This window comes from Mustela lutreola, chromosome X, assembly GCF_030435805.1.
Source record: "Mustela lutreola isolate mMusLut2 chromosome X, mMusLut2.pri, whole genome shotgun sequence".
In the NCBI taxonomy this organism is placed as follows: domain Eukaryota; kingdom Metazoa; phylum Chordata; class Mammalia; order Carnivora; family Mustelidae; genus Mustela; species Mustela lutreola.
In genome coordinates, this window is record NC_081308.1 from 106088838 (window position 1) to 106112425 (window position 23588).

General features: G+C 36.9%; 1 protein-coding gene across 18 annotated transcripts in view; it reads right to left on the reverse strand.

Moving 5' to 3' along the window:
- THOC2 (THO complex subunit 2) overlaps window positions 1–23588 on the reverse strand; it is a 113269-nt gene that overhangs the window by 44562 nt on the left and 45119 nt on the right. For all 18 annotated transcript variants that reach the window (XR_009350102.1, XR_009350103.1, XR_009350101.1 and 15 more), the window contains exons 9-12: window positions 15921–16013; window positions 12908–13063; window positions 12156–12328; window positions 10705–10900 (exon numbers count right to left, since the gene is read on the reverse strand). Coding sequence is in view for 14 of the 18 variants with exons in the window: in XM_059158564.1 (XP_059014547.1) it covers window positions 10705–10900; window positions 12156–12328; window positions 12908–13063; window positions 15921–16013 (618 nt within the window). In the remaining 4 variants the exon portion in view is untranslated. The remainder of the gene's footprint in view (window positions 1–10704; window positions 10901–12155; window positions 12329–12907; window positions 13064–15920; window positions 16014–23588) is intronic.

Genomic DNA, 23588 nt, shown 5'->3' on the forward strand with positions numbered 1-23588 from the left:
GGATAGCCAAGGACAATCTAGATTTCTGGGAAGAATTTAACTCAATACCAAGTGACGAAGGGGAAAAACGCTAACATGCAGCTAACAAGCTTATTTACCTTCTTGGCAGAGATGGGTATTTTGTGCACGTATGTTTTCATACTTGGTAATTTAATGGATACTACTAAAGAGAAATCTAACTTTTGTGCAACATTTCCACATAAGACTAGTTCTGGGACTGCTGCATCATCTTGATGGGGGAAAAATAACACATAATCCCCCCCCCACTTTTTTTAATCAGCAAGTTAAAAAGATATGGTTCCCTTTCACAGAAACAACTATTAAGTCAACATGTATCCTGGTCAGCAAGTAAAGGTCAGGTTATGAAGAAATAGCCTGGCAGAAAACAAAGTAGATAGCTGCTTTGGTTTGGTTTGATTTGGTTTGGTTTGGGGCAGGGGGGTAATTCTGGTGGCATATTAGGAAGAACTAGATTTACAGTATATTCTGTCGGGGATAAAGACAGTTAAGCTACTCCTTTTCTAGTGTATTATAATTCTAATGAAGCTACACATAGTTTTCTACATAGAAATAAAACATTTTCTTACCTACTAAACTGTCTTAATTCCTTTAACTAAATACTTATTTAAGTTTGTAATGTCTATATGTCCATTAGATACATTCCAATCCCTTGATGCTTTCTTTTTCTTTTAGTTTAATTTGCTTTTTAATTTAGAGTAAATATAAAACTCTCCATTCCCATTGTACAACATGAAAATTTTATGGAATGGCCAGTCCAGGAAGAAAGGGAGGAAGAAAAAAGGGGGAGAAACAAAATATATCCATTTCATTCATTCATTTACCATGTGCCAGACACTGGGGATTCAAAAATGAACTCCTATCTTTGAGGAAGTGACAAAGACAGTTCCCATCTTTGAGGATCTCTTGAAGCAGAGTTTACACTTACCAATGGACCATTAGGAACTGAATTTTTATGTCTGAATAAAATCAAGCATAATTATGCCTAGACAGACCATCAGCTAAAAATAGCCCCAAGCAAGTTCCATTCTTGCCCTATAGTGAGGGAGCAGATGACAAGGCTGCATAAAAGAACTGGGCAGAAAAAGAATGTAGGTCCACTAAGAGGGGGTTTCTCGAGAGTCAAGAAATAAAGCTTGGTAAAAAGTTGTAGATTTAACTAGATAAATTACTTTATCACTGATGTCCTACTTTTACTATCTCCAATCCCTGAATATTTGAAATGTTACTTTATACTTTATTTCAGAAAAGAAAAAAAAGAAAAGTAGGTAAGATATGTGACTAGATTTGAACCTGAAGCTAGATCTAAGTACACTGTGGCACCATTTTCACCTTCCTAATTTTCACCTTCCTTATTTTTCTCCTTCTTATTAACTGCCATTTATGGAGTACTCACTATGTGCCATCATACAGTAGACTAAGAATTTCCCTTTTAGGTCTTAAAACTGTAAGGAAAATCTTTTTGCTAGAAAGGATCCAACTAAGACCCATCAAAATAACTTAGAAATAGGAAAATATAACCTGTAGGTTAAAAGTTACAAGGCCATGAGTTTACCGAGCCTGAAGAAGAGATAAATGAATTGCCTTTCAATGTTTTGGTTCAAAGCTTTGTTTTTATCTTTTAATCAGGAACTCTTAAAATTTTATAAAACAGAAACAATCAGTAATATTGATACTACATCATTTCTGAAAACAGAGATACTAAATGGAACAGTACTATCTTCCAACACTTCTCATTTTTAAATCAGTACAAATCTGTAGCAAAGAATTAATAATATGGTCACCAGTACACAGGATGACCATATGTGCTGGTTCTTGCTTTTTATCCCAGTGTATATAATAGCAACAACCTTTCCATCTTGAGTATCCTAGTTTAGACAATAAAGCACATGGTCTCCCTTCCCTACCACATGAGTAGCATTCAAATTGCAGGAAATGGACTTGTGAGAGTGGTTTAAACATTAAAATATAGCAAACAAAACAAAATGCTAAATAGCTACACTTGGTTTCATAAAATTCACCACCCAAAAGTAATTACTTTGGTTAAAAATCTGATTATGATATGAAACTGTGCTGTTTTACACAAGCATAGTTCTAACAAGCGGTGTGTAAAAATGGGTATTTTTGGTGCACTTAATGAATATGAGTATGTGATTTACTTAAATGAATTCTCTTCATAAATGGAGTTCATAACAAACAAAAGTCTGTTGTAAAACAAAAAAATTGCCCTGTAAATCTATCTTTAGGGAAAAGTAAAGGTTTCATATGGAATTCATTTAAAGGGATATGCCCTTGTGTTTTACTTTACATTCCCCCAAAAGCGGATCCTATTCAAGTGCAGACATAATTTATTTGGGAAGCAACCCTAGGTACCACTAGTAGGAATTATTCCTGTGAGTTAACTGGAGCTTAATCCCACTGGGGACTCTGAGGGTCCCAGAAGAGATACAACTCAGGATTATCCCATCTCAAAGCATGGTAGTTAAACACTAACACCAATCATTTCACTGGTTGAGAGCTGGGGAGAGGGGGGCAAGGTGAATTAGTTCTCCAGTAATTCCAGGATACCAATTCCTATACTACCTATGTGGCCAGAAAAGCCCTCAAAGAGAGATGCAGGTGCCAATAGTTGAAAATTGGGCTGGCACACACCAAAATGATAAGGATCTAGTGTAGAGCCAAAAGAATACAGATGGAATCTAATAGCATCTGCTATGCCCTGCATGGACAAATGGCCAAACCTCCAAGAGCTGAATCTTTCACAAATATTTTTCATTTTTACATCCTACATTTTTTTCCCTGAAACTGAACACTGGGGTTCCAATTTCAGAAAACCATCTTTGAGAGGAGGCACAAGGATCGAATCAACTGCTTACAGTGTGCATCTGGTGCCCACTAAAATTTTGACCTGTCTTTCTTACACAAAATATACTTCTTAAAATTACACCGTTTGTACACAGAGTCTACATCTGCCTATTAACAGACTTAGTATCTGCCTATCTTGTATGTTTTTATATTTCTCTTAAGTAAAAAGCATAGTTAATGGTAAAAATTAAGAACCTATTTTTAATTTTATTACCTTAACTATGATTCTACATCTTGATTAGAATTGTCATATAAAGATGTCATCACATATGACATCTTGAGCTAAGATGACCTTAGTTCAAATACAGGTGACAATATAAGTATAAATATAAACATCCTAACAGTTCTTCCCTGCTCAGGCTCATTAAATAGCAAGAATGTTATAGATTAAATCTGGTCTCCAACTTTGGAGTTCATTTGCTTTGTATAAGACTTACAATAGCAAAAGTACATACAGGAGCTTAGTAAACAATGCCATTGAGAGCTGCATCTGTCTCTCGAACAATAAGAATTATAATGCAAGGTTCTAATTCTCCTAAAAATATTCTTACAAAATTTTTGTCTACTTGAAATTGGAAACTGACATGTCTATAGCTACCCCTCACTGGTCCATTCACAAAGCCCAGCAATAAAAATTTGATAAAAAATTGGTTTTGTTACTAATTTATAACATAAATTTCCACAATAAAATGGGGGAACATCTGATTACCACCATAATGTAAAGAAGTCAAAGACATTCCTATATAAAAATCAAATCTGCTCTGGGGTGCCTGGGTGGCTCAGTGTGTTGAGCCTCTGCCTTCAGTTCGGGTCCTGATCTTGGGGTCCTGGGATTGAGCCCCACATCAGGCTCTTTGCTCAGTGGGGAGCCTGCTTCTTCCTCTCTGCTGCTCTGCCTACTTATGATCTCTCTGTCAAATAAAAATCTTTTTAAAAAAAATAAAATCTGCTCTGATGGGTAAATGAAGCTGCTACTTTAAAGTAGTATCTAAAAAAAAAAAATAAAGTAGTATCTATTATTTAAAGACAGAAATAGATGAAAGTATATTAATACTTTAAAACAAATCATCAAAAGCCAGTGCAGTGACAACTAACAAAAGTTGTAACTTACTATGTTCTGAAGAATTCATGACAACTTTAACTCTCTGAAGTTGAATGCCTAGTTAATGCTCGTATCTAATAATGTTTAGACAAATCTTATTTGATTGTCACTGCAACCCCAGGAACTAGGTAAGACAAGTATTATTACCACTCATCTCTGGCATAGAAAAGTCACATTACTAACATGTAGCTAGCAGCTCATCCTGATGAAACCAGTTAACCTAACAATCAGTATGTAATGCCTTAAATTACTTTGTTTGGGGACAGCCTTAAATGAAGACTCTTTGTGGGCAAGCTAGGTTCTAAAGTCAGTGCATACAATGAAAATTACATATACTCACAATTACCCTTAAAAGTCCCTTAAAGTATCTGTAAAGTACACAGATACATTATCTTTCATTTAAGTCCACTACAAGACTGTTCTCCCCCTGTAGTATTAGAAGAAATCACTGTTAATCACTTGAACATGAGATGGGAATATGAATTCATGTGAACATAAAATAAGTAACTGGCTTGCATTTAGGGGCCATGTCACATGAACACGCATTACTTTAAAAACTAGATTCACACAGAATATGGTTAGAGACCTTAGAAACTGAATCAAACTAAGAGAAAAAAAATCCTCCCATTTTGCCCTTACTCCTAGGCATATACACTTGAGTATTTGGATGGAACAAGCCTGGCCACTTTCATACAAATTAAGCACAAGTATGGTATAATTCCCCTGTACTTGTCCCTTTGTCCAGAAGGAATGTTAACTTTAAGCTCTAATCTACACAACCAGAGTAGATCTTCAATTTTGAAAAGAAAAACAAAACAAAAACAGTAAATATCAAGCCAAAATTCTAAAGTAACTGGTTTAAAAAGTAGAGCTTTGGAATCAGTGGGCTAAGGCAGATTCTGTCCCTAGCAACCCCGATTTTTATTATGAAAAATTTCAAGTTTATGTAAAAGTTGAATGGGTGGATACTGCACTATCAATAAACACCTCTTATACCTACTTTGCAGATTCAACAATTAATATTTTGCCCTGTTGACAAAAAAAAGCAGGCATGACATTTTATCTCAAAATAATTCAGTATGCATCTCCTAAAAAGGACATTCTTCCACATTACCACAATATCATTATCACAGCTAGCTATTCCTAACTAATATCATCCAGTGTCCAATCTAAGGAATATTCTGACCCTCTGACTCTAGGTTTTTCAAGCTTCATCTATTAATCAATTTAAAGTACTCTGGTTTTTACCAAAGGTCAATAAAAAAAGAGCCATATAAATAGCCTGGCCAGACAAATGAATTAAGATAACAGAGTGAAACAGAATTTCTCTCCCCTATCCCTAATGCAATGAACAAGATATGCCGTGTTGTTTTAATGCTCCAAATTCACCACCAACCAAGCAAGAAAAAAGAAAACTATGCTATTAACTTCAAGGGGATGGAAGACAGACAGACAAAGACACACAGACACACACACACACACACACACACACGCACACACACGCACACACACGCACACACGATTCTGGTACTACACACAGCGTGGTATGGCTCCTGCCCTTAACCCAATCCCAGTAGTACAGACCAAGGAAGTTAAGTCAACAAATCCTTTAGGCACTAAGAAAGACCTGCAAGGTAAGTGAGTAGACTGAGGAAAAACTCTTGTGAATAGGAGCCCAGCAGGACTCTGGCAAAGGAAGAACCAGCTGCTAAAGCCTGCTGTCATTCAAAAGAACTGTGCTGGGGCGCCTGGGTGGCACAGTGGGTTAAAGCCTTTGCCTTCAGCTCAGGTCATGATCCCAGGGTTCTGAGGTAGAGCCCACATGGGGCTCTCTGCTCAGCAGGGAGCCTGCTTCCCCCTCTCCCTCTGCCTGTCTCTCTGCCTACTTGTGATCTCTGTCAAATAAATAAATAAAATCTTCAAAAAAAAAAAAAACACAAGAACTGTGCTTAGATGGCTAAGGAGTCAAAGCCTAAGGGAGCTGGCATACCCACACGGCTGGGCATGCCTAGTACAGGACAGGTAACAGTATCTCAGAAGAGAAAGAGAGATACTCTAAATGAGGGCTATACTCAGCCTCACTGAGCTCATTCACTTCCCATGATAGACTACAGAGAAGACTGAAAGAAGAACTCAATACTCAGACTGTAGCTTGGGGGTTAGGGCTGGTCATAAATAAGGTAGGAAAGGTAAGAGGATCCACTCCACTGTATCAGAAAAAAGTTGTAAACAGAGCTATACATATTAAGATGAAAAGAAATGCTGTGGCTACAATAGAAACATAAATAGCATGCCTCTCCCCTGCCAAAAAAAAGCATATAAAAGGTAAATGAACTCAGTATGGATGAAAGTAGAACACAAGGACAGAGGCAGATTCTCCACAAGTATCTACATATAGTCATAGAAAAAAGTCTTAAGGATGATCCTGATAAAACAAGAAAAGCTTGATGAGATATACAGACTGAGATGAAAACAGATTGTTGAGATAAACAAAATAACAAAATACCACTAACAGATTTAATTTAAAATAGCAAGGAATTTCAAGAATTGCAAAATTTAGATAACCTATCATTTCTTCCACTTCAGACACACTACATTTGTAGAGGCGGGAGAGCATGATGATTTTGAGCTTGGTCTCTAAATCCAGACTGCCTGGATTGACATCAGTCCTGCCCTGTATTAACAGTGTGACCTGGGACAATTTACATAACCTAAAGCATAAAGGGTATGATAAAGATTAAATGAGCTGATTCACATGAAGTACTTACTCATAACAGGACCTGGCCCAGAGTAAAGAGCTCAATATTAAATGTCACTATCACAAACAAATAATCCATTAACATCAGCTGGATGCAAAAAAGCACCAAGGAATTCATCTTCAGGTGTGTAGGTGCTGTCAAAACCATTTAAGTATATCAGATGAGCATGTTAAAGCTATGCTCTATAATTCAAGAAAATTAAAGATAGTAAAATCTGCCCATTCATATAGAAATATTCTTTAGAACTACCCCTTCTTTTAAGGCTGAAATAAAGACCAAAATTGGTCAATATACTAGAATAACAGTTCTCAAAGTTTGGTCTTTGAATAAGTAGCATCAGCATCACCTGGTAACTTGTTAGAAATGCAAACTCTCTGCAAACTCTCTTCAGTGGGTTCCACACCAGACCTACTGAATCAGAAATTCTGAGGATAGGACCCAACAATGTGTTTTTGTTTTATTTTGGTTTTGTTTTGTTTTTACAGAGAGAAAGATCACAAGTAGGCAGAGAGTCAGGCAGAGAGAGAGGGGGAAGCAGGCTCCCTGCTGAGCAGAGAGCCCGATGTGGGATGTGGGGCTCGATCCCAGGACCCTGAGATCATGACCTGAGCCGAAGGCAGCAGCTTAATCCACTGAGCCACCCAGGCGCCCCTCCAACAATGTGTTTTAAGATGAGCTCCAGGTGAGTCTAATGTATGCAGAAGTTTGAAGATAACTGTACTAAATGGTCCTATGCTATGTACCTCAAACTTAAGAAACACACAGAGATAAATGATTACAAGTAACTGTAGGCTAGAAGACTATTCTGTTAAGTGAAGCTGGTATAACTATATAACCAACATTTTCAAAATATGCATATATTATATATACAAGCAACCCCAAACTTATAAATGAGTTGTTAAAGTCATTTAATTATATTATTTGGAACTAAGGTCAAATTCCTCTGTTAGAAACGATCTATATTATATACCCTAGTTAAATGCCTTTCTAAGCAACAAAAGCCTTGTAAACCTATAAACACAGGACAAATGATCTGTTACAGTGAAATATTTTCATGGGTAAAAAATGAACCAAAATTCTAACTCCAATCGTTGGAAAGATTCACTTTTCCTACCACAACCTTAGCAATGAGAGAAGACAGATTTCTTCCCACACTGTGATCAAAATAAACATTTTCCTCTTCCTTTCTGCCCTTCTACCTCTGTAAAAATAGAGACTGGAGTTAGGGGCAGGCACCAGGCACAACTGTGATAGAACAGAGATACAGGAAAGCTGCAATGGAATGGCAGAGGGGAGGGGTGACCACTTTAGCACCTGCACATGTTGGTAACAATACTGTCTATGTTTGTGCATATGTTCATGCATATGTCTATGTACAGGACTTCCACAAGCTGGAGGTTTGGTCTCCTGCTTACAGGTTTATAACACTTGCAGCCAAAGAAAGAATTTCAGAACAAGATATGAACATTAAGATGTTCAGTTAAAAAGAATAGCATTAGCGGGTGAAGGTAAGATGAGAAAGAAGCTATTTACATTGTCAAAAAAGTATCTTCCCACAAGGTATGTATTAGCAACAAAGGAAAAAAAATAATTGTACCCTAGAGAAACCTGGTAGTGCATTACCTTAACCAAGTGATCAATGTTAACATCACCAGTAATGGGATAGACTGACTTCATGTGCTTCCCAATGTGAGGCACTGGAAAAGACAACCCTTTTGTTCTTTGAACAGGCACTAGTAACATGACTCATCCCTTTCAGACTATAAGAATTAAAATAATGAAACATCATTATACCTCCTTTTTATATATATTATATAATAAATGATTTATAAGTAATAAACTACTCAGATTTGTTTAATAATACAGTATCAATGTTAATTTATTGATTTTGATAATTATGGTGATTTTTTTTTTAGAAGATTTTATTTATTTGAGAGAGTGAGAGAGAGAGCATGGGCAGAGGGGGAAAGCTGAGGGAGAAGCAGACTCCCTGCTGAGCCCAATGTGGGACACAATCCCAGGACTCTGGGATCATGATCTGGGCCAAAGGCAGATGCTTAACCGACTAAGCCACCCAGGCACCCAGCAGATTTCTTTAGAGTACCTTTACACAATGTAAATTTGTGAGTATTTAAAAAAAAAACAGGTAACTATCATAAATCAAATCAAGTATTAGGTGTCAAGGGATTAATATACAACAGCTGATAAATTTTCTGTACGGTTACTGTTGTCAAAAATTGAAATTAGATGCAATCGCCAAATACTGGAGAAAACTGTATTTGTACAATTTGCAGATTGTTTTGGTAGCCTTGTTTTATAATGGACAAGGATGTATTCTCTATTTCAAGACCTTGGGTTAGGCAAAGATCTCTTAAAACACAAAGAGGAAACCATAAAAGTACTGCTAAATTGGAATTAATCTAAATTTAAAATTTTGCTTTTCAAAAGACAATTAACGTAATAAAAAGGCAAATCAGAGAAATAATAACAAAAGACAACCCAATTAAAATGGGTAGAGGTTTGAATAAACATTTTGATAGATGATGATTACAAATGGCAAATAAGAACATGAAAGACGCTAAACATCACCGATCATCAGGGAAACATAAATTAAAAGCACAATAGGTACCACTACACACCCACTAGAATGACTAAAATTTAAGAGTGACAATAACAAGTGCTGATGTGGATGTGGAACAACTGGAAGTCATATGCAGGGATGCAAAATGATACACACATGTTGGAAGAGTTTGGCAAAAAGTTAAACATACACTTACCCATATGGCCCAGCAATCCCATTCCTGGGGAAACAAAAACATATGCCCCCCCAAAAAAAAGACTTGTACAGGAATATTCATCGCAGCTTTATTTATAATAGCCCCCAACTAGAAACAACCCCAATGCCCATCAACTGGAGAATGCATAACCTCTGGTATGTCTATCTAATATTGCTCAGCAATAAAGGAACTACTAACACGTGCCAACAACTTGGATGATTCTCAAAAGCATTACATCAAAGAAACCAGAGAAAAAAAGAGTACATTCTATAAAATTCCATTTATATGAAGTTCTAGAAAAAGCAAGACTATAGTGACAAAAAGCCTATCAGTGGTTGCCAGGAACCAGCAACGAAGGGACAGAATTAAAGGCAAAGGGGCAAGAGGGAACTTTCTGGGGTGATGAAAATATTCTGTATCATGGTTGTGGTGGTGGACACACAACTTTGTCAAAACTCATCAAATTGTACACTTCAAATTGGTGAAGTTTACTGTATCTAAACTGCAACTCAAAGCCGATTTTAAAATTTAGTAATAGCCTACATGGCTACCGTTAGGGAGTACAAGCGGAACTCTGCGGTAGTGTTCTAAGTTTTTTTATCAGGGTTGGGGATACACGGGTGTTTAGTTTGGAAAAAGTCACTGAAGTGTACAATTACGATCTGTGTTACTGTCTGTACATTTCATTTCAATAAAAAGTTTACTAGAAAAGAATGTATCCTCAACAGTCTGACTTCATACAAATAATCACAATAATTCAAAATTATAGCCAAGAAAATAACAGAGTAGAAGTAAGGGGGAAAGAAAGCTAAGTTGACCACTAAAATTATAAAGGGATTCAAAAAGCAATCACTTGTCCAAAGTACATTTTCTTCATTTTCTTTTGTGGGGGACTTGACTAATATTCTACCTAAATTTAAGAGAGAGAGAGAGAGAGTGTGTGTGTGTGTGTGTGTGTACGCACACACACACGTTTGCACATGCATATATGTGGTTAGGACATAGTGGACTTTACCCAAACCTTATTCAACGTAACCTTTTCTTAAAATAAGTTCATTTTTCGTTTCTTTTTTTTCTGTAGTTCACTTTTCGTTTCTAGAGATATGCATAAGACAAATATAAACAGGACATTTTCATTCTAAAATTTAGTTTTCTGCTTAGAAGGAAAAAAAATCTTACTAACCTCTTTCATAAATGATTTGCCTATGCGCACCACTTTTGCAAATAAAATGGGATCATGTGAAAGGTGAGGACCAAGGTAACAGAACATATTAAAGACATCTCTCCTCAAATCTTCAAAGCTCTCTGCTTGTTTTGGTGCCCTCTTATTTTGCAAAGCATTAACAGGTGAACCTTTAGCACCTTTAGGAACGCCAACTCTATAAAAAGAAGCAAAATTTATATGTATACTATACAATACCCCATTTTAAATTAATACAGTCATATTAATCAGTAAGTAAAGCTTTTCTTGTTCAAATCTGATTTCTATATTTCATTTGTGCCTAGCTTTATTAATTAATACCAGATAATTTAGCTGGTTGAAAAAGACCAAACAATACTCATTTGGAAAACAAATCAGAGCTCAGAGAAGGTTTCAAATTAACTGCCTAAGGAAATCAGAGAAACACAAATTTCAAGTAACATTTAACATATATCATATGAATTTGGTTTTAGTTAAACTTGGCCAGTATCAGGAATTTGGATATGGGAATGGGGAACAAGGGATGGACCTCAGAGACACTGGAAGATGAAACAGAAAAACATGGATATAACAACAGTGATTCAAGTCAATAAAACACTTCTCAATCTGGGTTCCACTACCTAGACTGAGTATGAGGTAGGTGGTGGTAGGGAAGGTGAGCAGCATAATGAAAGAGGGTGTCACACTAAAAAGGACAGCATGCCCAGAGTTCTCACCTGCTGAGCAGGTGTCCCGCTGTGGAGTCACAGGGGTCACTCTTTGAGAAGAAGCCTTCATGGTCCATAGCCCAGGTGGCACTAAAGGCAGCAGCCAGCAGCTATGCACGAGTCACAAGGCTGGGGCTTTTGAGGCAGGCTCTGATCTGTGGGGCTGAAGCCAGAGCTGCTGCCAATACTGCTCCTAAGTATCCTGCAAGTAGGCTGAGGGCTAGAGGACTGGTCGACACAGTAACTAGGGATGATGAGAAAGGCTGCACTAGCAATTTCCAGAACAGCAGCCTATATGCCAAAAGAGATAAGGCAAGCAGAGAGGCAATGTCCTCACTTAGAGCCACTCAACCCGGGACAGAGGAAATTTACGCTAAGTAAAAACCTGAGGAATTCTCTGCCCCCCCCACCAAGAGAGGAGGAAAAGTCAAAAACAGAAGAATGGAGTTTTCACTCTCAATAGAGTAAACCCAACCTAGATGTCTAACCTATAGTTTTTAGACTACACTGCAGCACACCTTCTGCATCACCTGGTCTACACATTAGGAGACAAGTCACTGATTCATATGTATAAAACTGATACACTCTGTGAACAGTTCTTATCATCTAATAAAACATACTAAAATGTTTGCTTGGCTGGAGAAGACAAGATAAATATGCAGGTTTTTTTTTTGTAGTCCTAAGCTATTTCTACCTCAACGATTAGAAAAGCATACTGTAACATACCTTCGGTAGAGAGGCTCAATAGTTATGTGAATGAGCTTGCAAATAGCAAGGGCTATTAGCTTATGTGAAGCTGCATAGTATGGAGGCATCTGATCCATAATGTTCTGTGCATGCTGCCAATCACCGATCTTTAACAAGGCTTCCAACAAACCAAGTTTTTGGTTGTCAGGCGGCTAAAAATAAACAATTACAGCAAAGATACTCCGATTATAGATACCAATAAATCTTAGTATTTTTTTCATTTTAAAAAAATTGAGCTCAACAACCACAATAATATAAGTTAACAGCTGCCACTCATGGAAATGCATATTTCCCCTGAAAGTACAATCAAGTTTTTTAGCTACTGAAAAAAACAATAGGATATGCTCTTTCATTTAGCAGACACAGCATAACAGTTTATAGACTTGGAATTAAGTTCTATTTAATGTTTTACTGTGCCACAGGGAACTAGAATTCATTCATCTCTGAGAATCCCCTTAGGATATGAGAGACATTAACACACAAAGCACAAATATATTTTACTTAGGATACATTCTGAAATTTATTTAAGAAAAAAAATGGCAGCCTCTTTTGGGAAGGTGCCAATCAGATTAAAAACAAAACCACCTTAGCAAATCAGTATTCCAAAAACCAGATTTCACCACAATCAAAATTAATGTTATTTTCCCATAAGCTGATTAACTATTAAAAGTTAAATTTCATAATTCTAAATCCAGAAGACAATGTTAATTTTACAAAAAGGAACCATATACCTTCTCTACTTTCTCCTCTTCTTTTTCCTTTTCTTTCTCTCGCTCATCAATTTTTTCAGAAGACAATACTACCATCGTAAGTTTTCTAACAATTTGCTTAGCTTCTACAATTTCTCGTTTGTGTTCATCCATAATGCAATTATCAGCTGGAAGAAGCTAAAAATGGTTCATTAAAGTTTCATAAAACAGCTAATACTAGTTGCACATATAAAAAGCAAACACTACCTACTCTGAATTGATGAAGTTTTAAATAAGGTCTAGCCTACTAATGACCACGATCGGCCTTCTAAATAAGTTTCTCTCCATTATTTTCTTATAATCTAACAGGGTTAAGTACCTGAATTTTGTACACCTTTTAAAATCAGATAGCAGTTCAAAGTTCCACATCTTTCTGCTAGAGGGCCTACATTAATACAATACTACAACAGTTGTGCTTACCACTGAATTTATTAGTTTACTCAAGAAAATATGTAACTGCTTCATTAAAAGTATCACAGATTTCCCCTTTAAAAGTCAAACTGCAAATTAAATAAAGTACTGCATATGGATCCAAATTGGGAGATATGAGCTACTGAATTACATGAAGGGGTTAAATTTAATACCTCTAGATTAAAAATCTCAAGTAGAAAAATCATGAGCAACTTGACATCTCACTTTTCATTTTCTAATACCTATCTGATGACTTATGTCACAAACTAGTTTCTAGCTTATTATAAAAAAGAGAAAGTAGTATGTGTAGATTCAACCCTCCATTATGAAAAAGGAGTAAATATCCCCAGTACAGCCATCTTGTATGAATAGAAGGTTAATGTAGATATTTCATAAAATAAATAAGAAACACAGACACAAAGAAAAGTATAGCAACAAACCATCATAGTTCCTGCTAGGCACTATAGTGGGCTATAAAAGAAATGTTTCTGCCCCCAGAAATACATAATCTACTTCAGTAACTAAGTCTAATGCAAAGTAAATAATCATTAAACAATAAAAGGAAATAGTGAAATATTAAACTATATACTGTAGACTTCATCCCCTTAGTCCAAAATTGGAGGCAGGAGAAAAGTCACTATGGACTAATGGCAAGGAGGTAAGCAAGACTTTTTCTCATTCTTTCTACTTTCCACTGGCCATCAAACCCATTTTTATTACTTTACTTATATACCCGCCAAAGGTGCTTATTTTACCTAGATTAAGGCAACTGCCTCTAAAAACCTCCCATTATGATGACTAAACTATAAGTTTCATAGTAGTAGTAGTAGTAGTAGTAGTAGTAGTAGTAATCTCTTCAACCAACGTGGGGCTCAAACTGACATCCCAGAGATCAAGAGTCACACACCCCATCAACTGAGCCAGCCTGACACCCCTGTAAGTTTCTTTTATAGTTCCTCTCAATTATAGTTTTGTGTATTTTGAGAATACGTAATTATGTGCATATGAAGTTACAAATGTTTTATCTTCCTAGTGAACACAACTTTATTTATTATGAAGTGACTATCATTTTTTGCCCAAAAAGTCCATTTTGTCTAACAATAATAATTTCCCTGGTGTATTTTTCCCACCATTTACTTTCAATCTTCCTTTGTCCTTAGGTTTTATAAGTCTCATGTGAAAAATAAGCAATAAACTGGGTTTTAATCCCATCTGAAAATCTTTGACAACTTAACAGGAACACCTAGGCCACTTGCATTTATTGAAACTCAAACATTTCAGTAATAAATCTATCACCATCTATCATCTTTCCACTTGTCCTACCAGTCTATCCTTGCCTATAAACTCATACCTGCCTTTGAATTCCCCTTTTTCTGATCAAGTTTCCATGTTCTGTTTGTAATATCACTTTTCAACTTTAAATCTTGAATGGCTCTCTAGTCCAAACAAGAAAAAATTGAAACTCCTTACTATGGCACTTAAGGCCCTGCAAAGTTTAGCCCCAATCTACTTCTCCATCTTCATTGCCACACATACTACCCTAGGCTCCAACCACTTTGAGCTTCCTTCCCCTAAGGTGGTAATGAAGCCCCTTCAACCTTCCTGCCTTTATACTCAGTTAATTCTACCTATAAAACCTCCCACCTTTAGAGCCAGGCCATTACCATCTCATCTACCAACATCTCAGTTCAACATCACTAGTTTGAAAAAGCCATCCAAAATCCGCCCCCCCCCCCCCAGATAGACATAGTCACTATCTATCCTGGGCCCCCACTGCACTTTGTGAATACCTCCAATATAGCAGTTACTACATAATGAAAAATGTTTTCTTCATCCGAACTATGACTGCTTCCAAGGTAGAGAGTAAGTTTTATTCAACTCTGTAACCATAGTACATGAGAGACAAGGAAGTCAGAAAGTGATTTCTAAAGACAGTGAAGATGATGTTGGCTTTGGACAGGTTTAAGTCCATAGATATCCTAATGTACAACCTAACATAATGGGAATTTCTATACTACAAATCTAGTTTTTTCGAACTGACAGGCTAAACTGTTGCTAAACTGGAAGTCATCAATCACAATCACATATACACTCTTCCAAATCCTGGATCCAGCAATAAAAGCACAATATTAGTCATTTACTACCCAGTAAAAACATAAGAAATTCCATTAAAAATATACAGAGTTCTCATTCTCTTGAATGCCTAAAATTAACATTTTGGGGAGAAGGAAAAAGTATCTAGGTAATCCCATATTTCTGATAATTTGCATGTAACAGAGAAGTCTAAAATCACATTGGTTAGAACTTGGCCTCTCTCCCCATGAGATATACCTTGCTGACGATTAAGAACTTTAACTTCATATTCAACCTCGAACTCTGTAAGAGTGACACAGGGTATTTCATTTCCATAGTTTGTCAAAGAATTAAATTCACTCACTTCATAACACATAACACAAAGCAATAATGCATTAGTGCTTCAAAAATTGTAACTTGAGAGCCTGAGCAACCTTGAAGTGCTATTTGGCTGCCTCTTCCTACCCCTGGGATGGACAACCAAATATTCTTAGCGGCCCACTTGACTTACATGTACATAAAGATCATCTAAATCAATAAGATTAAACTGTAGAAGTACTGCAGCAACTCTGTATAAAGAAGAAGGAGTCTCTCCATTTGGTTCCTTGAAAAACAAAAAATAAGTTTCTATTTAGTGCATAAAGTAAAACTAAAATCATAGACTTTACCTACCAATAATCAAGAACAATTTCATCAAATAACTAGATCAACAATAAGCTTCTTTGCTCTTTCTGTTCATACATGACATCTGAACTAAGGACAAAGATAATTAGGTCAACATCCCTTTTGACACTGGAACATTTTCTGATGAACACAAAGTACAAAAATGTACACATTTTACAGTGCATGCTAATACTTTTACAGTGCATGTTAATATTTCAACAAAATCTGAAAATCAAAGAGAGTAAGTGAGATTTTATACTGCATAATACTTAGTTTTGGCTTTTGTTTCTATATATATTTTCTTAACTTGCTTTTTCAAGTAGTTCTCAGTGTAGATGCAAACAACAATGACAAATTTGGAAGTGCTGAACTATCTGTGTCTACTTTATAGTTTTCTCCTTATTCTTTTACTTCTTAGATTTTGTACTAAATATATCTGCTTATCAACTGATTTCCCCCTTCAAAACAGGAGTCTATATATATTACATATGGATAAATCAACATCTTAAAATACAGAATGGCCAATTCCAGTGGACCCTTCACAGAAACAGAAGGATCTTTGAATGCTATCAAGAAGACTTCCCCTAATGGAAGACTAAAATCACGACAACTGGTAATTACTAAATGGCCAAATGCAAATAAAAAGCTAACAGTGGTAATATGTTATGTTCTGCTTTAACTCAACACTGAAAACAAGATCTTTGTAAGGTTCCCCACAATTGTGATAGGTGTTATAGCTGTAACACACAAAGCTAACCAAACTAATGGATATCCTATAAAGAAGGCATTGTTAACTGTATTTTTTAAGATAAGTAAGTCTTCCACTTCACAATAGTTTAAACAGCTATTCAGTATCAAAACATTTTTCCCATAAAAACAAATGGTAGTCAGGGTCTCAGAGCAAACCCACAAAAGCTTACTATCTGACTCAAATCCACCAGGCACACTCTTATTATTCCCATTATCTCCATTTCAATAGGTTTACCACAAGAAGCCCCTGACTCCCAGGCCAATCAACTCCCATACTCTTCACATTGCCCTGCACGATCCCTGTTCTGTCCTAACACACCTTTCTGTGCTCTTGAAAAAGTTCCATGGAGAGGCCCCTGGGTGGCTCAGCAGGTTAAAGCCTCTGCCTTCAGCCCAGGTCATGATCCCAGGGTCCTGGGATCGAGGCCCGCATCGGGCTCTCTGCTCAATGCAGAGCCTGCTTCTCTCTCTCTCTGCCTGCCTCTCTGCCTACTTGTATTCTCTGTCAAATAAACAAATAAAATCTTTAAAAAAAAAAAAAAAGTTCCATGGAATCCTCTGGAATTCATAAACCATCCTCAGCAAAACCCTTTATATATCCTGAACTTCTCCTCTAACTGTTCCCTTCATTTTCCTGCTCAAACAGAGGACTCCCTAGGAACACCACTCTCACTGTAACCCAGTCAAGTGGTGGCTCTTTTCCTCACAACCCTCACACTACTAGGCCTGAAGGTGGAGTATGAGTCATCTTTGCTTTTTATAGTTGTTTTCAGACTATTGTCCCACCACCCACCCCTAATGCCCACCCAGCTTTTAATTTCCAATCGCTCCCTATCCCTCAGTATTGCTAGGATCTAGTTTCATTCCACTGTAGTCAAAGAAGATATTTTGTAGGATTTCAATGTTTTAAATTTTTTGAAATGTTTTGTGGTCTAAGAGTCTATCCTGGAGAATATCCCATTGCACACTTGAGAAGAATATGTAATGTGTTGCTAGCTACTGTTCTGTATGTCTGTTAAGTCTAATTGGTTTATAGGATGTACAAGACCTCTATTTCCTTTTGTCTAGTTATTCTAACCATTAATGAGAGTGGGGTATGGAAATGTCCAAAAATTATTGCAGAACTATTTCCCCATGCAATCCTATTAGTATATGCTTCATATAGTTTGAGGCTATGTTTAGTGCACATGTGTTTATAAACGTCTTATCTTCATGGGTTGACACTTTTTATCAAAATATAATGTCCTTTTCTGTCTGTTGTAAAAATTTTTTCTTAAAGTCTATTTTGTCTGATTTTAGAAGAGCCACCCTAGCTCTCTCATGGATACTATTTGCATAGGATTTTCCACTTTGAACATATTTCTATCTTTGGATATAAAAGTAAGTTTCTTATAGGTAACATAGAGTTGAATCATGTTTTATATATTCTGCCAGACCACCTTTTGATTACAAATTTTGATTCATTTACATTTAAAGTAATACCTGACAAGGAAGGACTTCTGACACTTTTTTGTTTTCTATAGGTCTTATATTTTTTTTGTTCCTCATTTCTTCCATTACTGCGCCTTCTTTTGCGTTTGTATGTTTTTTTTCCTGCAGTGTAGCCTTTTTGTTCCCTTCTTTCCTTTTCTGTTTTTTAGTTATTTTCCTAGTGGTTACCCTGGGTATTGCAAGTGATTTTTTTTTTTTTTAAAGATTTTCTTTCTTTCTTTGTCAGAGAGAGCAAGGGCACAAGCAGGCAGAATGGCAGGCAGAGGCAGAGAGAGAAGCAGGCTCCCTGCCAAGCAAGGAGCCCAATGCAGGACTCGATCCCAGGACCCTAAGGATCATGTCCCAAGCCAAAGGCGGTGGCTCAACCAACTGAGCCATCCAGGCGTTCCACAAGTGGTATTTTAAACATCATAATCTAGTTTGAACTAATACCAATTTAGCTATAATAGTATACAAAAACTCTGGACCTATACACCTCAATCCCTCCCCCTTTTATATTACATTGTTTACCAATTAGATTTATAATTAGTTTTATTAGTCTTTTAAATCATGTAAGTGAAGAGGAGGAGATATAAACCAAAAAAAAATACAGTATTATTGGGTTTTATATTTACCTATATAGTTACCTTTACCAGTGTTCTGTATTTTTTCATATGGCTTCAAGTTATTATCTAGTGTCCTTTTATTTTAGCCTGAAAGACTTTCTTTAGCATTTCTTGTAAGTTAAGTCTACCAGCAATGAATTCCCCCAACTTTTGTTTATCTTGACATGTCATGAACTCCCATTTTTGAACGATAGTTTTACTGGATACAGATTCTTTACTGACAGTTTTATTCCTTCAGCAGCTTATATATGCCATCCCACTGCCTTCTGAAGAGAAATCACCTGTTAATCTTATTGAGGCTCGTTTATATGCAATAGGTGACATCTGTTTTGCTGCTTTCAAAATTTTCCTTGTCTTTGGTTTTCAACAATCTGAGTATAATATTCTTGGTGTGACTCTCTTTGAGCTTATCCACTGTTTATGGAGCTTCTTAGATGTATAGATTCATACCTTTTGTCAAATTTGGGAAGTTTTCAACCTTCTTTTTTTTCGAACATACTTCTGTCCCTTTCTCTCTCCTCTGCTTCTAGGAGTCTAATGTACATACTGGTATTGGATAGTGTCCTATAGTCTCTCAGACTTTGTCATTTTTCTTCGTTTCTCTTTCTGCTCCTCATACTGGATAACCTCAATTGGCTCATCATATTGGCTGATTGTTTCTTCAGCCTTCTCAAATCTGTTGGTGTAACCCTCTAGAGAATTTTTCATTTCAGTTATCATACTTTTTGACTCCAGAATGTTTAGTTCCTTTTTTTTATAACTTCTATTCTTTTTTTGATATTCTGTCTAGTCTCCTTTAGCTCTTTGCCCATGGTCTCATACAGATCATAAACATATTTAGAACTGGTGATTTAAATTATCTACTAAGTCCATCACCTGGACTTACTCAGGGATAGTTTCTATTTTTTTGTGAATGAGTCATACTTTGTTTCATTGCATACCTCACTACCACTTGTTGAAAATTGGGTATTTTGAATATTATGTGGCACTCTGAAAATCAAATTCTGCCCCATTTGGGGGGTTTGTTGATGCTCACTGTGGGTTATTATTGTTTGCTTGTTTAGTGACATTTTGTAAAGTCTGTATTATTGTCATGTTAGCCACTGAAATCTGTGTTCTGTCACCATAGTGGTTAGCTAATGTTTTGAGTTTTCTTAAGGCCTGAAGCCAAAAAAAAAAAAGAAGAAAAAAGGGAAAAAAAAAAAAAAACACTCTGCCAGTGTTTGCATACTAGGCATGCCTCAACACTTGGCCAGGTCATTCACAATTCCATCTTAGTCTTCATTTCCTGTTTGTGCAGAGCCTGAAGGCCAGCCAGAGGAAAAAGCCTAAGATCTTCTCAGTCCTTTCCTGAGTAAGTATCCAGTTCTGGGCATAAGCAGGCCTTTTGTTCCAATTCCCTGGTACATGTTATTCCCCTATATTAACTCCTTATCCATCTTCTTTCTTCCCAGGCTTTCAGTCTTTCTATTGCTCGTCTAACCATTATCTCTTGCTCTAGGCTGCTAAAGCCAGTAGTTGTGCCTTTAAATCCTTTTGGCAAATGCCACCCCAGATCTGGAGATGCTCCTAGTAAGGCAAATCAAAAACAGGCCCTTGCACAAGTCCTTAAGGGAACAGCCAGAAAAGGTTGCAACCCACAATTCTTTATGTCCTCTGGCATTAGCAATCTACACTAGGAGTGCAGGCTTCTATCTTCATAGCCATCATCGATCTGGGCATAAGGGATAATAGGCAGGCAATTTATAGCATCACAGTGCTCTCTTGCCCAAAGCAGCAGATTCTTTCTTCACCCAGCCTTTCCTTGACTGTTTTAAGTTTTTTACTAAATTCCACAGTTCTGTAAAAGTTGATTGACAGTTTTTTGCCAGTTCATTAGTTGCTTTTATGGAGGGACAGCACTCTGGAGTTCCCTACTCTGCCATTTTCAGTCATGTCTTACTGTTGCCATTTATGGACTCCTGGGTCACTGCCCATCATTTAGTAATGATCTTATAGCTTCTGATTCACTGTCACTCTGTCCAACTCTATTGCTTTCTTAATTTTTGGAGATTTTCATATATACATAGGTGATATTTCCATCATGCTGGCCTCTTGGCTCCTGGAACTCCTCTCTTCCAAAGATCTTCTCCTCTACCCCATCTCAGCCATTCACTCCATTTCCTAAACTTTAATATTACCAATACCTACAATCCCTCCAAAATGTTCATGTATCTACCCTCACAGAGAACCTTAATCCTGCTAGACAGTCATACTCTTTCTCTCATTCATTCTCCTACTCATCTACATAACTATTTCCTACCTTCTTTCCTAACCTCTCCTAACCTCCAATACCTCCTCTCTCAGCTGATGACCTTATTTTCTATTTCAGCAAGGAAACTGGAGCAATCAACAAAATTTCTACAAACTCTCACCCTCACATCCATCTACCTACCAACAGCTGTACCTACATTTGCTGAACCTTTTCAATTATTATTCTAGATGAACTCTCTATACTCCCATTTAAAGTCATTCCATCCACTTAAGCCATAAACTCCATCCTCTCTGTCCAAGAACATTACTCCAATAACTCTCTCCTCTCTCTCATACATCACCAGTTTTGTGCCTTTCTACTCAATCATTCCCATGAACATATTAATGTGTTCTCTCTTCCATCTTGAAAAAATCATCTCTCTTGAGCTCACTTCCACTGGCAGCTACCTTTGTGTTTCTTTGTAACAACTGCTTTAGAGTCATCTACCCTATCTCCAGTTTACTCTCCCCATTCTCTTAACACCACCCCAACTTTAAAAAATGGCTAGTTTTACCCTCCCTGATGATAAATCCAATGACCAAATATTAGTCCTTATCTTAAATGACCTATCAGAGGCATTTAATGAAGCTCATCATTCCTTCTTCCATTTAGCTTCCAAGATGCTACATCTTCTTTATTGTCCTCTTACCTTATGCATTACTTCTATATCTCCTTTGCTGATTCCTCCTCTTCTCCAGGCCTTTAACATTGGAATGCCAAGGCTCAGCCCTTGGTTCTCTTCTCTTGTCTCTCTAGACCCAACTCTTGGTGATTTCATTTAGTATCACAACTTTAAATATCATCTACATGCTTCTGATATCTACATTTCTATTTCTAACCCAGTCCTTTCTCCTGAATACCAGATCTATACATCCAGTTATTTACTCAACATCTCACTTGGATATCTAAGACATCTCAAACTTAAAATATGCAAAACTGGAATTCCTGACTCCTACCCACAGTACACCAAACCCATTCCACTTGAAATTTACTCTATCTCATTTGATAATAACACCATCCTTTTAGCTGCTCAGTACAAAAAAAAAAGTTAGAAATAGCCCCAACTCTACTCTCTCACATTCTGTATCTAATCAATCAACAAATTGGCTCCACCTTCAAAATATATTCAGAAGCTCATCAACTTCTACTGCTACCTTAACCATATTGATTCTTTGATAACCTCAGTCAAAATAAACATATACACAATACCTTCCATCTCTCTTTTCTCTCTCTCTCATACACACATACTGCTCATGTCACCATTTGAGGCAGCTACTAAAGTCTGATCAAAAAACATTGGTCTCCTTGTTGTTTTCCAACACATCAGGCATGCTCACACCTTAAGGTCTTTGCGTTGGCTGCTCTCTTTGCATAGGGCCTCTTCCCCAGATATCTGCAGAGTTTAAACCTCACATCTTCATTTCATTGCTTAAATTTATCTTTTCAATGAGGTATACTCTCACTATTCCATGTAAAATTGCAACCTATTTCTCTAGCACTCCCATTCTTCCTTACCCTGCTCTACATTTTTTTTGCCCCATCTCACTGATCACCTTCTAATATACTATATAATTTACCTCAAATATAGGCAAGAATTTCTATTTGTTTACAGATGTAGCCCCAGCATCCAGAACATTACCTGGCACATAAGAAGTACTTGATCAATACTTTTTTCTTCAAATATTTTTTTAAGTAATCTCTATAGCCAAAGCAGGGCTCAAACTCACAACCTGAGAGTTTCATGCTCCACCAACTCAGCCAGCCAGGTGCCCCACTGATCAGTATTTTTTTTTCCCCAAAAGCAGGCTCCATGCCCGGCATGGCACACAGTGCAGGGCTTGAACTCATGACCCTGAGATCAAAATCTGAGCTGAGATCAAGAGTTGGATGCTTAACTGACTGATCCACCCAGGTGCCCCTGATTAATATCTCTTAAGTGAGTGAATTTAAGCTATAATAATGCCTAGCCACAATACCACTAGTACTACTATAGTCATGTTCTTAATCCAGAAATCAAGGGGCTATGATATGGGTAACAGTCATCATCTCCTTTCTCTTTCCTGTGACAAGACAACGCTAGCCTTTTGGTATCCTGACACATTCTAGTACTCCTTTCTTTCTGTCCTTTGTCCTAATCCTCATGCTGTCCCTAAGCCCTCTATTATAGCCATCCCTGTTAGGGAAATCAAGCAGATGTGCCTGACAAATTTTCCAAAGTCTGCTTTCAAAGTGCTTACATCCCCTGCCACTCTTCCAAGTCAAAACATCCAGTATAGCCAATCCCGGGTTGAAAATAGGATAAAATCACTCTCACTGACTTCATGGCATAAATAATCAGCTTTGCCTAGAAATCCTAGCATTAAGGGGAAAAAAAGAA